This window comes from Pseudorasbora parva, chromosome 4, assembly GCF_024679245.1.
Source record: "Pseudorasbora parva isolate DD20220531a chromosome 4, ASM2467924v1, whole genome shotgun sequence".
NCBI lineage: Eukaryota > Metazoa > Chordata > Actinopteri > Cypriniformes > Gobionidae > Pseudorasbora > Pseudorasbora parva.
The window spans coordinates 4,527,153-4,545,335 of NC_090175.1; the positions used below are offsets into that span (position 1 = coordinate 4,527,153).

The following is an 18,183-nucleotide window of genomic DNA, read 5'->3' on the forward strand; positions in this document are numbered from 1 at the left end:
CTCAGCGGAGTTGATTTAACACTAGGTTTATTCTGTGTACTTCAAGGTAACATTTAACCACATTTGCATATAAACACAACTGAATTTCACGTGAGCACTTATTGCATATTCAGTTGTTTTGAACTTCCTATTGATAAACAAAGTCTGAGTGCTGACATTTGCCCTCTAACATGATTTAAGCTAAAAAATATATATACAAAAATAACAGTTGTACACTGCAAAAAAGTCATTTTACAATTTCCTATTCCAAAGTCCTATTTTCCAACGCAAATATCTAAACGATCTTGAATCAAGATACATTTATTTGATATTCAAAAATGACATATTTCTGAAATTTGATCAAAGTAAGTTAGTTCATGCCTTAAACAAGCAAATATATCTGTCAATGGGGTCAGAAAAAAAAAAAAATATATATATATATATTTTTTTTTTGCAAATATATTGGTCTGTTGCCTCAAGGCAACAATGTGTTATGAGGATACAAAAACTACAAGATTTCTACATAGTTGGAATAGAGAAAACAAGCGATATGTGCATTAAAAGGGTTTTATTTTGACAAAGATCAATCACAAATGGTTGCAACCAATCACAAACACTAAAAACTACTACTAATTACAACTAACACCTCATGTATAAATGTTCCTTTACTCATTTAGCCAGTTTATGAGCTTGAGTGAACAAACTACATGTCCCATCATTCTCTGTGGCAGCATAATAATAATAAACAAACATAATGCAAATTATAATTAAAAAAAACAAAGCTCATTCATTTTTTGAGTTTTCCAAACTTGTAAAAACTAAGTTCCTAGGAAGACTTGAATGCACCCTATGGTCATAACCCTATGATATTGCCTGAACAAAAGTGGTCTAACTGAACACAATTTTAGTATATAAAAACAAAAAAATGCAGTTTTTTTAAAAAAAATTAAAGTTATCTCAACTTAAACATGTTAAAAAGGGATATGTATCTTGCCAATTGGTACCACTGTGTACCTGTACAATCAACTTTATATCATTAGGAAGCATGGCATGCATTTTCACTGTTATGCTGATGATACTCAGCTCTATATTTCTTCACGCCTCAACGAAACTACTACTTATTTCTAAAAAAAACAACAACCTTGTTTTACATTATTGGACAGAAAAGCTCCACAAGTAGTAACCTAGAATACTGTCTAACACTTGATGAAGGGCTCTGTCAAGCCCTTGTCATCAGTCAGGAACCAGTCATTTTTTATACCAGTTTTTCTTTTGAAAGCCACATTTCTAGGATCTGTAAAACCGCATTCTACCATCTTAAAAATATATCTAAGCTACGGCACATGCTTTCGATGCAAAATGCTGAACAGTTAGTACATGCGTTCATGAGCTCAAGGCTAGATTATTGTAATGCTTTACTGGGTGGTTGCCCTGCTCGCTTAATAAAAAAACTCCAGCTAGTCCAAAACGCAGCAGCTCGAGTTCTTACTAGAACCAGGAAGTATGATCATATTAGTCCCGTTCTGTCAACACTGCATTGGCTCCCTGTAAAACATTGCATACATTTTAAAATCATACTTATTACTTACAAAGCACTAAATGGTTTAGCTCCCCAGTACTTAAGCAAACTCTTAACACATTATACTCCATCACGTCTATTGCGGTCTCAAAACTCTGTTGATAATTGTTGATCATACCTAGAATATCTAAATCAACTGCAGGCGGTCGATCCTTTTCCTATATAGCACCTAAACTCTGAAACAGTCTTCCTAGCATTGTTCGGAAAGCAGACACACTCTTGTCAGTTTAAATCTAGACTAAAAACACATCTCTTTACTATGGCATACACATAGAACATTTTCAATTTCTATCATTGGCCACAGAATCGGGATTCTGTTACACAGATGAGCCTTTCATCATAACACTGTGAACGTTATTTGTTTGTATTTCTCTTCGGTCAGAATGTCACTTCAGCATCTAGCTGCTGCCTGGCCAATTAACACAACTTAATTATGTTTAATTATGCAAAACATATTGAGCTGTATCCCAATAAACCCATTTAATAAGACAAGCCAATACATTCAATTCATATAAATTAATAAAAAATATATGTATATGACACACAACTGCAATAAAGCCGTACTCTTGCTCTGTACTTTACAATGGATCAATGAATGCTGAAGAGCGTATTTAGGTAAGTAGTAACTGACAGATGACATCTATCCTACAAAACCAAGCATATGAGATCATGATTCCTCATTTAAAATCTGATCTTCTTAAAACAGTTTCTTTTTAAAATAAGGGATTATTTGTGTCCCATCACTTCCACTCTATGAAGCTGCTCTGGGACACAGTCAATAACACATCATTATTTACTCTTTGATGTGGAGGAGATGATAAGATCATCCAGTTTATCTGCAGTGAAGTAGATCGCTGGATCATCTGGATTATCTGCAGTGAAGTAGATCGCTGGATCATCTGGATTATCTGCAGTGTAGTAGATCACTGGATCATCTGGATTATCTGCAGTGTAGTAGATCGGTGGATCATCTGGACTTTCTGCTGTAGTGTAGATAGTGTTGGTGTGTTTGTTGTTGCACTGGAACTCGCTGACTTCTTGATAAATATGGTCATTCCTGTCAACATCCTGCAAAAGATCTCATTTTATCCTCCAAAAGCTTATACATTTAAACATTGCACCTTTATTTGCTACCACTAGCAGATATATATTGAGTTTTAGATGCTGGTGATCAGGAGAAAGACGTCCAGAGTCAGCAGCTTCAAACCAATGAGCAAAAATCAGCTTTTACCAGCACTGACATTACAGCTGGTGTTTTCAAGAGCTCATAAATATAATTTTATCATCATCAACACTCACCTCTGCAGTGATATGTCCTCTTGTATTCAAAGGCAAAAGTCTGACAGAGACTGTCAAAACATGAGAAATGAAGTTAGAAAGAGACATGAGCTACGTCTTTAGATAAACTCAGTGATTGACTGTCAACATTGTTTCCACATGGTCAACCAGATCAAGACATTATTCTTAATTTAAACTCTCATTTATTCAAAGTTTCTTCAAAAAGACAGGGATAGTTTCCATCTGTCACTGCTGCCAATATTTATAATTAGCTATATATAAAAGTAATATACATTTATGAGAAATCCCCATTTAGAGAGCAACTTTATTTTGTTTCTGGAGAAATGTGCACCTAAACTGACCTTGCTGGGAAAGTCCTGATTGCGTAACTCTTGGTGGTTTCTTGCTCTTTCTCTGTTTGCAGAACACCAACAGCGCGATGAGGAAGATGATCACCATGATAACTAACCCGACACAGATGTAAATGACAGACCCTGCATGTGAGACCTGTTCTGTAAAACACATTAACTGTCCTTTAAACTGACATATAGATGCATCACATTTAAATGTTCAGGAAATAGGAGTCATATAGAGCAGCAGACAAATATGATGATGAAGTGTTTAAAAAAGGGCTGATGCTTGAAACCCCAGTGGTCGTCTTATCTGATGAATAACAGGAAAAACCAACCTAAGACGTTTTCACACCTATAGATCACGTGTTTAGTTCAGAAACGGGGACTTAATTTGTTACAATGTTGTATTTTCCTCTTGGTCTGGTTCTTGTTCACAAGACAACCTTTCGAAGTTTTCCAAAATGTGTTTGCGCGAGTCACATGATGGTACAACTGTCCAGAGTTTCCTCTGCGTCAATGATTGACAAGTTAGCTCCAAGAGCTTATTGTGGCTTTATTTGTAACACACAAATGCTATACAAATGTAGCCATCATTCTCTCTATTGAATTATATACTACATTCGTATCAACACTGCCGTAAATTTAAAAACGTTCTTTCTGGATCTTTTCGCGCCATCAAGAGATTAACAAGACATGCAATGTAATAATGCAACTAGAGCAGGAATCAAGAGTTCATCTGGAATTGTATATATTATATGAATTATGATATCATTTGTTTCGTTAGCCCGTTGGGTCGGATTGATTTCACACCTCAAGAGAACTGTCCCAGAGTTTGTTTGCCATCGGGCCGATTGTTTTGGGGTGGATTCGAGCATGATTGCGGTTTTCATAAATGCGTAAACGAACTAAACCCAGGGAGAAAATGCACCAGGTTCTGAAACAAAAGCTAAGGTTTGAATTTAAAGGGTTTGTTCACCCAAAAATGAAAATTAGATGTTTATCTGCTTACCCCCAGTGCATCCAACATGTAGGTGTTTGTTTTTCTTCAGTAGAACACAAATTACGATTTTTAAGTACAGCCATTGTCGTATAATGTATGTCAATGGGGTTGTTTTATATGAGAGCCACCATGAGAGTAAAAAACACATACATACGAATCCATATTAAACCCTGCAGTTGGGATGATACATTAAGGTCTTAAAACAAGAAACGATCAGTTTCTGCAAATCTTATCTATTGTTCCCATTCGTCATTACTTCCGTCGAAGAAGGTCAAAACCTGGCGTGATCATAGAAATGTGTTCATAGATGCCTCTTTGATCTATGTACACATTTCTATGATCACACTGGGTTTTGACCTTCTTCAACGGAAGTAATGACGAATGGGAACAGTACAAAAGATTTGCAGAAACTGATCGTTTTGTGTTTTAAGATATCAGTGTATCATCACGCTGCAGGGTTTAATATGGATTCGTATGTTTGTGTTTTTGGCTTTCATATAAAAAAAACATTGACATGCATCATACGGCAACGGTTGTAGTTAAAAATCTTAATTTGTGTTCTACTGGAGAAACAAAGAGACCTACATGTTGGATGCACTGGGGGTAAGCAGATAAACATCAAATTTCCATTTTTGGGTGAACTAACCCTTTAACTTAAAATACATAACATTAATTTGTTCTATTGTCTTCTGTAAAGCTGCTTAATAGCTGAAAAATAAAGTCATTGTATTATTGACTAACTTTGCAACAATAAAACTGTTGTGTTCCTGCTCATTACTGTAAAGCTACTTTAAAACAATATTGTAAACATATATTATTTGATGACCTTACTTGGCTTGTAATTAATTTCTACCACAGCTACATTTCTTATAAATATAATCACATACCCTGTTTAACCAGCAACAAAATCTCTGAATAGACATCAAACAAAGGCAGAGGCAAAGGCAGAGGCAGAATTGTCGCAGCACACCAGTATCGGCCTTCATCCTCTGTTCTCAGATCAGTAATGGTGACGGTGAAAACTCTGGCCGTCGTGTTGTCAGTCAGAGAGAATCTCTCGTCTTTAGCTGGAGATCCTGATTTAATGATGATTTTGTTTGGGAATAAACAATCTCCTTTACAAAAATACTTTGGATTTGCTTCATATCCAGAGTCATAAGAGCATCCGATGTCAACTCTCTCTCCTCTGTGTCCTATAACTGTCTTTGGAGCACCAACAGCAACAGCTGAAAACACAAATATCATTATATAGAGCTGTTATGTGGAGCAATAGACATAAGCAGGGCAGAATAACTTACAAATATCCATATAAGTCTGATGATCATGCAATAACAGAGGAAAAACACAAGAACATGAGTAAAAGAGCTCAGAGTCTCAAACTCACCTGTACAGATGCTGGAAAAGAGCAGCAGGACGTCCCACATGATGAAATTTGACAAGCGTTTCGATCAAATAAAAGACCAAATTCTGTGTGTCAAATGTTACGGTCTTTCTCTTCTATTCTGATTGAATAATGTGGTGTCAGCAAGTGAATTAACATTTCCTTCCGATTCAAAATCTCTAACCACATCCAGCTCTACACGACATCTCAAAAGAGCACATTTCATTTGACAAACAGCACATGATTTGAGTATATACACTGATCTAAAAAGTGTGCTACTTAGTTTCATAATAAATAAATGCTATTTATCTATTTATTTGAAAATGTTATCAAAATCAAGACTACGGTCACAATGTGTCTGTTTTAGAGTTTGTAACTGGTAATAGTAAGTTAAAGTTTAGTTTTGTAGTGTAGTGTTGTAAATCACCTCTAGAGGCTGCAGTGTAGTGTTGTACATCACCTGTAGAGGGGGCAGTGTAGTGTTGTACATTACCTGTAGAGGCCGCAGTGTAGTGTTGTACATCACCTGTAGGAAGGGCAGTGTAGTGTTGTACATTACCTGTAGAGGCCGCAGTGTAGTGTTGTACATCACCTGTAGGAAGGGCAGTGTAGTGTTGTACATCACCTGTAGAGGCCGCAGTGTAGTGTTGTACATCACCTGTAGGAAGGGCAGTGTAGTGTTGTATATTACCTGTAGAGGTTGCAGTGTAGTGTTGTACATAACCTGTAGAGGCCGCAGTGTAGTGTTGTACATCACCTGTAGAGGCTGCAGTGTAGTGTTGTACATCACCTGTAGAAGGTGAAGTGTAGTGTTGTACATCACCTGTAGAGGCTGCAGTGTAGTGTTATACATCACCTGTAGAAGGTGAAGTGTAGTGTTGTACATAACCTGTAGAGGGGGCAGTGTAGTGTTGTACATCAGCTGTAGAGGCTGCAGTGATGTTGTACATCACCTGTAGAGGGGGCAGTGTAGTGTTGTACATCACCTGTAGAGGGTGAGGTGTAGTGTAGTACATCACCTGTAGAGGGGGAAGTGTAGTGTTGTACATCACCTGTCGAGGCTGCAGTGTAGTGTTGTACATCAGCTGTAGAGGCTGCAGTGGTGTTGTACATCACATGTAGAGGGTGAGGTGTAGTGTAGTACATCACCTGTAGAGGCTGCAGTGTTGTTGTACATCACCTGTAGAGGGGGCAGTGTAGTGTTGTACATCACCTGTAGATGCTGCAGTGTAGCGTTGTACATCACCTGTAGAGGCTGCAGTGGTGTTCTACATCACCTGTAGAGGCTGCAGTGGTGTTCTACATCACTTGTAGAGGGTGAGGTGTAGTGTTGTACATCACCTGTAGAGGCTGCAGTGTAGTGTTGTACATCACCTGTGGAGGCTGCAGTGTAGTGTTGTACATCACCTGTAGAGGCCGCAGTGTAGTGTTGTACATCAGCTGTAGAGGCCGCAGTGTAGTGTTGTACATCACCTGTAGAGGCTGCAGTGGTGTTGTACATCACCTGTAGAGGGGTCAGTGGTGTTGTACATCACATGTAGAGTCTGCAGTGTAGTGTTGTACATCACCTGTAGAGGCCGCAGTGTAGTGTTGTACATCAGCTGTAGAGGCCGCAGTGTAGTGTTGTACATCAGCTGTAGAGGCCGCAGTGTAGTGTTGTACATCACCTGTAGAGGCTGCAGTGGTGTTGTACATCACATGTAGAGTCTGCAGTGTAGTGTTGTACATCACCTGTAGAGGCTGCAGTGGTGTTGTACATCACCTGTAGAGGGGTCAGTGTAGTGTTGTACATCACCTGTAGAGGCTGCAGCTGTGTTCTACATCACCTGTAGAGGGGGCAGTGTAGTGTTGTACATCACCTGTAGAGGTTGCAGTGGTGTTGTACATCACCTGTAGAGGTTGCAGTGGTGTTGTACATCACCTGTAGAGACTGCAGTGTAGTGTTGTACATAAACTGTAGGGGCTGTAGTGTAGTGTTGTACATCACCTGTAGAGGGTGCAGGTGTAGTGTAGTACATCATCTGTAGAGGGTGAGGTGTAGTGTTGTACATCACCTGTAGAGGTTGCAGTGGTGTTGTACTGTGTGTGTACTGTGTTGTAAAGTGTGCTACTTAGTTTCATAATAAATAAATGCTATTTATTTGAAAATTTTATCAAAATCAAGACTACGGTCACAATGTGTCTGTTTTAGAGTTTGTAACTGGTAATAGTAAGTTAAAGTTTAGTTTTGTAGTGTAGTGTTGTAAATCACCTCTAGAGGCTGCAGTGTAGTGTTGTACATCACCTGTAGAGGGGGCAGTGTAGTGTTGTACATTACCTGTAGAGGCCGCAGTGTAGTGTTGTACATCACCTGTAGGAAGGGCAGTGTAGTGTTGTACATTACCTGTAGAGGCCGCAGTGTAGTGTTGTACATCACCTGTAGAAGGTGAAGTGTAGTGTTGTACATAACCTGTAGAGGCCGCAGTGTAGTGTTGTACATCACCTGTAGAGGCTGCAGTGGTGTTGTACATCACTTGTAGAGGCTGCAGTGAAGCGTTGTACATCAGCTGTAGAGGCTGCAGTGGTGTTGTACATCACCTGTAGAGGGGGCAGTGTAGTGTTGTACATCAGCTGTAGAGGCTGCAGTGGTGTTGTACATCACCTGTAGAGGGTGCAGGTGTAGTGTTGTACATCACCTGTAGAGGGTGAGGTGTAGTGTAGTACATCACCTGTAGAGGGGGAAGTGTAGTGTTGTACATCAGCTGTCAAGGCTGCAGTGTAGTGTTGTACATCACCTGTAGAGGCTGCAGTGTAGTGTTGTACATCAGCTGTAGAGGCTGCAGTGGTGTTGTACATCACCTGTAGAGGGTGAGGTGTAGTGTAGTACATCACCTGTAGAGGCTGCAGTGTTGTTGTACATCACCTGTAGAGTCTGCAGTGGTGTTGTACATCACCTGTAGAGGGGGCAGTGTAGTGTTGTACATCACCTGTAGAGGGTGAGGTGTAGTGTTGTACATAACCCTGTAGAGGCTGCAGTGTAGCGTTGTACATCACCTGTAGAGGCTGCAGTGTAGTGTTGTACATCACCTGTAGAGGGTGAGGTGTAGTGTTGTAAATCACCTGTAGAGGCTGCAGTGTAGTGTTGTACATCACCTGTAGAGGCTGCAGTGGTGTTCTACATCACCTGTAGAGGCTGCAGTGTAATGTTGTACATCACTTGTAGAGGGTGAGGTGTAGTGGTGTACATCACCTGTAGAGGCTGCAGTGTAGTGTTGTACATCACCTGTGGAGGCTGCAGTGTAGTGTTGTACATCACCTGTAGAGGCTGCAGGTGTAGTGTTGTACATCACTTGTAGAGGGTGAGGTGTAGTGGTGTACATCACCTGTAGAGGCTGCAGTGTAGTGTTGTACATCACCTGTGGAGGCTGCAGTGTAGTGTTGTACATCACCTGTAGAGGCTGCAGGTGTAGTGTTGTACATCAGCTGTAGATGGTGAGGTGTAGTGTAGTACATCACCTGTAGAGGGGGCAGTGTAGTGTTGTACATCACCTGTAGAGGCCGCAGTGTAGTGTTGTACATCATCTGTAGAGGGTGCAGGTGTAGTGTTGTACATCATCTCTAGAGTGAGAGGTGTAGTGTAGTACATCACCTGTAGAGGGGGCAGTGTAGTGTTGTACATCACCTGTAGAGGCCGCAGTGTAGTGTTGTACATCATCTGTAGAGGGTGCAGGTGTAGTGTTGTACATCATCTGTAGAGGGTGAGGTGTAGTGTTGAACACTGAACCGTGTTAATTCAACATCGGGGAATTACTATATTGTCTAAACAGTATTCCGTCTTTTACCATATCTGTTTTATTATAGAGCCTATAAATGTTAATCTGCAATATAATATGTTGCTAAAACATTTTATTTCATAATTTATTACATATTTCAGTTGAGTTCACTTATCTCAGTATAGCAATACTTTGGCAAAAGCCAATGTGGTGTTTACTACTGTATGTGTAGCAGAGGTAGTAGTAAGTCACACATGTGCAAGTCACAATCAAGTCCATGTCATTCGTTGTGACAATCAAGTCAAGTCACTGCTTTATGTCAAGCAAGTCACTGGCAAGTCATACAAATGTTTGATTATTTAACTGAATGTATACATTAAAACTAGCTGCAGTGTAGTGTTGTACAGGGTGAGTTGTAATGTTGTACATCACCTGTACAGGCTGCAGTGGTGTTGTACATCACCTGTAGAGGGTGCAGTGTAGAGGGTGCTGTAGAGGGTGCATCACCTGTAGATGCTGCAGTGGTGTTGTAAATCACATGTAGAGGCTGCAGTGTAGTGTTGAACATCACCTGTAGAGGTGGCAGTGTAGTGTTGTACATCACCTGTAGAGGCTGCAGTGAAGTGTTGTACATCACCTGTAGAGGCTGCATTGGTGTTGTACATCACCTGTAGAGGGGCAGTGTAGTGTTGTACATCACCTGTAGAGGCTGCGGTGGTGTTGTACATCACCTGTAGAGGGTGAGGTGTAGTCTTGTACATCACCTGTAGAGGCTGCAGTGTAGTGTTGTACATCACCTGTAGAGGGGGCAGTGTAGTGTTGTACATCAACTGTAGAGGCTGCAGTGGTGTTGTACATCACCTGTAGAGGCTGCAGTGGTGATTTACATCACCTGTAGAGGGTGCAGTGGTGTTGTGCATCACGTGTAGAGGCTGCAGTGGTGTTGTACATCACCTGTAGAGGGGGCAGTGTAGTGTTGTAAATCACCTGTAGAGGCTGCAGTTGTGTTGTACATCACCTGTAGAGGCTGCAGTGGTGATGTACATCACCTGTAGAGGCTGTAGTGTAGTGTTGTACATCACCTTTAGAGGGTGCAAGTGTAGTGTAGTACATCACCTGTAGAGGCTGCAGTGAAGTGTTGTACATCACCTGTAGAGGCTGCATTGGTGTTGGACATCACCTGTAGAGGGGCAGTGTAGTGTTGTACATCACCTGTAGAGGCTGCGGTGGTGTTGTACATCACCTGTAGAGGGTGAGGTGTAGTCTTGTACATCACCTGTAGAGGCTGCAGTGTAGTGTTGTACATCACCTGTAGAGGGGGAAGTGTAGTGTTGTACTTCACCCGTAGAGGGTGAGGTGTAGTGTAGCACATCACCTGTACAGGGGGACGTGTAGTGTTGTACATCACCTGTAGAGGCTGCAGTGGTGTTGTACATCACCTGTAGAGGGTGCAGTGTAGAGGGTGCTGTAGAGGGTGCATCACCTGTAGATGCTGCAGTGGTGTTGTAAATCACATGTAGAGGCTGCAGTGTAGTGTTGTACATCACCTGTAGAGGGGGCAGTGTAGTGTTGTACATCACCTGTAGAGGGGGCAGTGTAGTGTTGTACATCACCTGTAGAGGCTGCAGTGTAGTGTTGTACATCACCTCTAGAGGCTGCAGTGGTGTTGTATATCACCTGTAGAGGGGGCAGTGTAGTGTTGTACATCATCTGTAGAGGGTGCAGTGTAGAGGGTGCTGTAGAGGATGCATCACCTGTAGATGCTGCAGTGGTGTTGTAAATCACATGTAGAGGCTGCAGTGTAGTGTTGTACATCACCTGTAGAGGGGGCAGTGTAGTGTTGTACATCACCTGTAGAGGCTGCAGTGGTGTGTTGTACATCACCTGTAGAGGGGGCAGTGTAGTGTTGTACATCACCTGTAGAGGCTGCAGTGTAGTGTTGTACATCACCTCTAGAGGCTGCAGTGGTGTTGTATATCACCTGTAGAGGGGGCAGTGTAGTGTTGTACATCACCTGTAGAGGGTGCAGTGTAGAGGGTGCTGTAGAGGGTGCATCACCTGTAGATGCTGCAGTGGTGTTGTAAATCACATGTAGAGGCTGCAGTGTAGTGTTGTACATCACCTGTAGAGGGGGCAGTGTAGTGTAGCACATCACCTGTAGAGGGGGAAGTGTAGTGTTGTACATCACCTGTAGAGGGTGCATCACCTGTAGATGCTGCAGTGGTGTTGTAAATCACATGTAGAGTCTGCAGTGTAGTGTTGTACATCACCTGTAGAGGGGGCAGTGTAGTGTTGTACATCACCTGTAGAGGCTGCAGTGGTGTTGTTCGTCACCTCTAGAGGCTGCAGTGTAGTGTTGTACATCACCTGTAGAGGGGGCAGTGTAGTGTTGTACATCACCTGTAGAGGCTGCAGTGGTGTTGTATATCACCTGTAGAGGGGGCAGTGTAGTGTTGTACATCACCTGTAGAGGGGGCAGTGTAGTGTTGTACATCACCTGTAGAGGGTGAGGTGTAGTGTAGCACTACCTGTAGAGGGGGAAGTGTAGTGTTGTACATCACCTGTAGAGGGTGAGGTGTAGTGTTGTACATCACCTGTAGAGGGTGAGGTGTAGTGTTGTACATCACCTGTAGAGGGGGCAGTGTAGTGTTGTACATCACCTGTAGAGGCTGCAGTGGTGTTGTACATCACCTGTAGAGGCTGCAGTGGTGTTGTACATCACCTGTAGAGGCTGCAGTGTAGTGTTGTACATCACCTGTAGAGGGTGAGGTGTAGTGTAGTACATCACCTGTAGAGGGGGCAGTGTAGCGTTGTACATCACCTGTAGAGGGTGAGGTGTAGTGTAGCACTACCTGTAGAGGGGGAAGTGTAGTGTTGTACATCACCTGTAGAGGGGCAGTGGTGTTGTACATCACCTGTAGAGGGGGCAGTGGTGTTGTACATCACCTGTAGAGGCTGCAGTGTAGTGTTCTAAATCACACGTAGAGGCTGCAGTGTAGTGTTGTACATCACCTGTAGAGGCTGCAGTGAAGTGTTGTACATCACCTGTAGAGGGGGCAGTGGTGTTGTACATCACCTGTAGAGGCTGCAGTGTAGTGTTGTACATCACCTGTAGAGGCTGCAGTGGTGTTGTACATCACCTGTAGAGGGTGAGGTATAGTGTAGTACACCACCTGTAGAGGGTGATGTGTAGTGTTGTACATCACCTATAGAGGCTGCAGTGGTGTTGTACATCACCTGTAGAGGGTGAGGTGTAGTGTTGTACATCACCTGTAGAGGGGGCAGTGTAGTGTTGTACATCACCTGTAGAGGCTGCAGTGGTGTTGTACATCACCTGTAGAGGGTGCAGTGGTGTTGTGCATCACCTGTAGAGGGTGCAGTGGTGTTGTGCATCACCTGTAGAGGCTGCAGTGGTGTTGTACATAACCTGTAGAGGGTGCAGTGGTGTTGTACATCACCTGTACAGGGGGACGTGTAGTGTTGTACATCACCTGTAGAGGCTGCAGTGGTGATGTGCATCACCTGTAGAGGGTGCAGTGGTGTTGTACATCACCTGTAGAGGCTGCAGTGGTGTTGTGCATCACCTGTAGAGGCTGCAGTGGTGTTGTGCATCACCTGTAGAGGCTGCAGTGTAGTGTTGTACATCACCTGTAGAGGCTGCAGTGTAGTGTTGTACATCACCTGTAGAGGCTGCAGTGTAGTGTTGTACATCACCTGTAGAGGCTGCAGTGTAGTGTTGTACATCACCTGTAGAGACTGCAGTGTAGTGTTGTACATCACCTGTAGAGGGGGCAGTGTAGTGTTGTACATCACCTGTAGAGGCTGCAGTGTAGTGTTGCACATCACCTGTAGAGGCTGCAGTGTATTGTTGCACATCACCTGTAGTGCAGGGATGGAAATTAACTTTTTTTGTCCACTGGCCACTGTGGCTGGTGGATTTCAAAATCTAACCGACAATGTGTAACTGCATGTGAAAATTAATACTACAAGCTCTACAATACTTAAGCTGTTTATTTAATCTCAAATCTCAATGAAATACTGACATTTTTTCACTCTTATACACACACAAACCATGAACTGATATACATTTCGTTAAATGAGTAGGGCTCTGTTCTCTCTCTCTTTTTTTTTTTTTTTTTTACCTGGATGTGGCATTTGGATGATTCGTGGTCTTTTATGGCTTCCAGTTTTAGGTTTTTAGTACCAACAATGAAACTACTAGTTTTGGCATCTCCTGAAGCGTGTTGACGACATACCGAGCAGAACATTGTCAGTAGGGATGCACCAAAATAAAAATTATTGGCTGAAACCGAAGCACTAAAAGAAATTATGCCAATTATCCATTGCATTTATGGCTAATGCTATGACTGAGTAACTTTACTAAAAATCAAGGCATTGCAATTGCATTAATTAATATTAAAGTTTCAAATAATAAATCAATTACAAATTATGCAAATATTTATTTAGCACATTGCGACATCAAACAGTATAAAATAAAATTCAAAGTAAAATGTTTAACTTGACCTGTTACAGCCTCTACAGCTGTCACCCGTCACAATATGCTAATTTGTTTAAAGTAAGACCTATGTAATCACCATCACCAAAAATGCACTGTTTTTTTTTACATTAAAACTTTTTTTTGGGGGGGGGGGGGGGTTGGGGGGGAATAGACCTACCTATGGACCCTTTTTTTGTTTTTTACTGTTACTGCAACCCAAAATATTTTTAAGCATGGTCTTACAGTTCTTGGCGGTTTCGTAGTGAAGAGGAGTTTTTTTGGTGCAATTTTTAACTCATTGGTGAAACTAAAGTCTCAAGTCATGAATATCACGTCAAAGTCAAGTCGAATCTTTTATTAATAATTGTCAAGCAAGTCTCAAGTCCTAAAAAGTGCAACTTGATGTGACTTGAGTCCCCCACCTCTGAGGCCTGTTGCATGAAGCTAGCTGAGTTTCAGAGCAGGTTTAGAGTTGACAAGTCCAGATAAATCCAACCTGGTTTAGATCAAGTTCAACCGTTTTTCAAAGCTCGGTATAAACCTTCTCTGTCAACTCAGGTTTAATCCAGAGTTAGCAATTAACTCTGAAGCGCATACACAATCACAGTGTCCGTTAGATTCACTTCTCTTCTGAAGATTGAGAGATCGTTTTGATAATTATAATGAAATGCGTTTACAAAGCAGGAATAAACACTGTACTGTAGAGAAAGATTGAGAAGGCAGCTTTAAGAATATCTGACTATATCAATGCATGATGTGAATCAAAGAAATATCCCTAATAATTATAGGTTCACAAAGAGCTCAATGCATGCACGTTGTTTAAAAGAATTATGAATGCATGTTTCATATTTATATTGTTATCAATTCATATAATAATTATATGAATATATTATATTAATTATAAGTAATTATAATTCATAGCCTAGAATATAAATATAATAAATCATTAGCGCCAAAGGATTAGCCATTAGCCGATCTCTAACGTTTTTTTTCACTATAAACTGCAAATTTGGAACAGGGGGTGTGGCTTTAGACTGTCTTTGCTTGCAGCTGATTGGTCCAGTTTGGTCCAGCTCCAGAGCAGGTTAGCCATGTAGTGTAAGTTGCCATGGTGAAGAACACAGCTAAAAACCAATCCACCTTCATGAGCCCAAAAAAACAGAGTTTGCTACAACTAATCTTGAACTTACCCGGGTAGCAACTGAAACCAGCGTTGTGCAACAGGCCACTGATGTGTAGTAAACGAAACCTTCAGCACCATTCATTCACACAGAGACATGCAGGATTCATATTTAAACTGTAATCGCAATTAGAAAAAATAATGAATTACTATTAGGGATGCACCGATGTATCAGCCGATTTCTGATCAATTTACAACCACGGGCATATTGGCGAAAGCATGAAAAAGCCTGATATGACCGATGGTTTAGTTATGAATTGCGTGAAGGCACTGAGCATAATGTCTGCTGCATAATCCAAGATTATACTGTAATATTCCTGCTGCGCTGCTGTCTGTGTTTTAATGGTTATCAAACAACAAAAGACCAACAAACATAATAAATAAATCGCTCATCGGATTAAACTTCCATAAGGATTAATTTCCGCGCTGACACAATCCAGTCATAAAAACGGAATATAACCAGAGGTTAAATTGGGCCGGAGCGCACTGGAGCGCAGCTCCGCCTCCTTCAGCACCAAATATTGTTATTCCACTTGAATTATTTTTAATCTCCTAGCAAATACATGGCATATGAGACTGCATAATTAGCAAGACTATCAGAATCAGACGGTCAGTGCATTAATCGCTGCGCTCTCTGGTTCAGCACCCCGCCCACAGCTATCGAGGAAAAACAATTCTAAGGATAAAACAGCGACGATGTTACCATGGAAACCCGCAAACGGCTAGACAAGAGCGATCGCAGCTACCATTGAAGTCCTCTGTTCAAGTCTTGAAGCTTTGATTTTCTTTGTGTAACGTTATTGATTTCATTTTCACCGATGATTTTTACTTCAAATGTGTGCAGATGTGGAGAAATATTGACAGATTCTCACATGTTTGAGTCAAATTTCTATACAGAGAAGTATTATTTTTTCAAACTTCATTCAAAATCCGCGGATGTATCATTATGAGCGCAGTATACTGTGATATGCTGTGTTTTCAATTCATTCCGGCAGCCGGAGGGCGCTGGAAAGCTGTACTACTGAACATTCACCCAATATATGGATAGGTGAAGAACAGACACACCATGTGACATTCAGGAAGTATCTGACATGACCAAAACAGCTTCCAGAGATCGTCCGATCACTATTTCATGCAGATAGACACGTTTGAAGACAATAAACAAACAATCGTGACAATATATGGTTGGTCTGTGTTCTTTATGCCATTTTGGGTGTTTTCATAATATATTATATTTATAATGCAATGCTATTCCACATAGCTTTTATCATTGCGTATTTTCTGTCAGTTTTTCTTTACCCAAATTCACATGAGATCACTTAGGTTATCTAAAACTCTCGACTAATGAAGTGATATGTAGCAAGTTTGGAATAAAACATGATTTTAATCTTATAAATGTTTGATTTGCTGGCCCTAAGATGCAACTGCCAATACCTTATTTTTATGAAAATTTTTGAAATCTAAAACTACTGAAATGTTTATTTGCAAGAAAAGCATTTGATAGAGTCTCAGAGAAGGTGAAGTGAGAAGTTTGATAAAATAAACTTAAGTTTGAAGTAATTACAATGAAGTAATTTGAAGTAATTACAATTAAGTAATTTGAAGGTTTGAAGTAATTACAATGCAGACAAAGGAATAATAATTATAGCCATAACCAGGCTGCAGAGGTGTGAATGTGTGCCGGGGAGACAAACTGAATGAGACCTGAAGAGATGCAGATTGCACCTCTAATAGAGGCAATACACTGAATAAAAGCTCAGAAGACATGGCAATTAACATCAGATGATATTTTGGAGAAATCTCAAAATCAACACATAAAAACACTTCCTAAAATTCAGAGTTTTAGACTTATCTTCAGATCTGAAATATAACATGGTAAGACTTGTGGCTTTAGTTGTAGTGCATTTCTAGATTGCTCCAAGGCCAACTTCAATTTTATTTTCATAAAGATATTTAATACAAATACATTTCTAATAACTTTACAAAACTTTGAAGCTTATTATAGCTATTTTTGATTCTGAAAATAATTATAATTATGTCTTGTAAACTGCCAAGTGTTTGCTTTCAAATAAACAGACCATATTTATGCTTTTAGTGCAAAGGATTCATGAACTGATTATGCATGTCTTAGGCTTTTTTCAAAAGTGGGGGTGCAGCCTAACAGGTTAAAAAAAGTTTGAGCTGAAAGAAATAGCTCTGCTGTCTCTAAATTAATTTTAGCGAGCTCAGTAAAATTAGCTAATGTTAGCTACATTAGGTGACATTGACGTATAACCACCATATTTATAAAAATAGAGTGAATTGTAAAGTATTTCTCTTTGTGTGAATAACTACTCAACCTACCTTACACATTAATACTGGAAAAAGGGCACTTTTAGTGTAAAAACACAGTAAGTAATTTTACAGCGCCATTTTGAATGATGACCATTCACCGTAAATGGGCTCCCCCTCCTTACAAAAGCCAATTTAACCACTTATAATGTTACTGCATAATGCGCGGAATGGCACGGAATTGGTTTGGATGAATAAATAAAACGTTGGTCAGTAAACTTATATCAAATATACAAATAGTGTCTGTGAATATTAAGCCGCAAAAAATACTGTTTATGAATCCTGCATGTTTTTCTGTCTCTGCGAGACGCGCGGATGGCGCGGTTTCTCTCACACTCTCACTCACTCACACACACACACTCACACACACACACACACGCACACACGCACACACACACACACTGAACTCACGGTGTTTTTCAGCATCTGCCACTTCAATATGAAGACATGAATGCATCTGCAGTCACTTCATGAGCATATTACCGTTGTATTCGTCAAAATCTATCGCATATCATAAACACACACAGGAACTCGAGGTAGACGGCAACCCGTCAAAATAAAAGTTCAGTTTAATTGTGACAGGGTTAATGCTGTAGGAAGAGCTACATCTCAATGTAATATTAATTTATGCATTTAGTTTATAGAGTAAAGAATATGGCGTGTAAATTAACATTAAATCTACTTAAAAAGCACTGTTTATTTCATATTTGCTGTTGTGTGTGCGTAGTTGTTTGACTATAACCTCAGAATAGTTGGACCTTCAATATAGTTGATATCAATATTAATATTCTTGATTTTACGAATACAAAATAATATTATTATGAATTATTATAATGAACTGTAAATGAGGTG

The 18,183-nt window shown here is 40.5% G+C and overlaps 1 protein-coding gene across 1 annotated transcript; it reads right to left on the reverse strand.

Moving 5' to 3' along the window:
* Positions 1–922: 922 nt before the first annotated feature.
* Positions 923–17,871, reverse strand: LOC137072704 (uncharacterized). Its single transcript, XM_067440633.1, has 5 exons — positions 17,743–17,871; positions 5,077–5,415; positions 3,199–3,348; positions 2,858–2,907; positions 923–2,626 (listed from the first exon to the last, which is right to left on the reverse strand). Exons 1-5 carry the CDS (start codon positions 17,786–17,788, stop codon positions 2,348–2,350), a joined length of 864 nt encoding a protein of 287 aa, XP_067296734.1. The 5' UTR covers positions 17,789–17,871; the 3' UTR covers positions 923–2,347.
* Between the last annotated feature and the right edge of the window lie 312 nt (positions 17,872–18,183).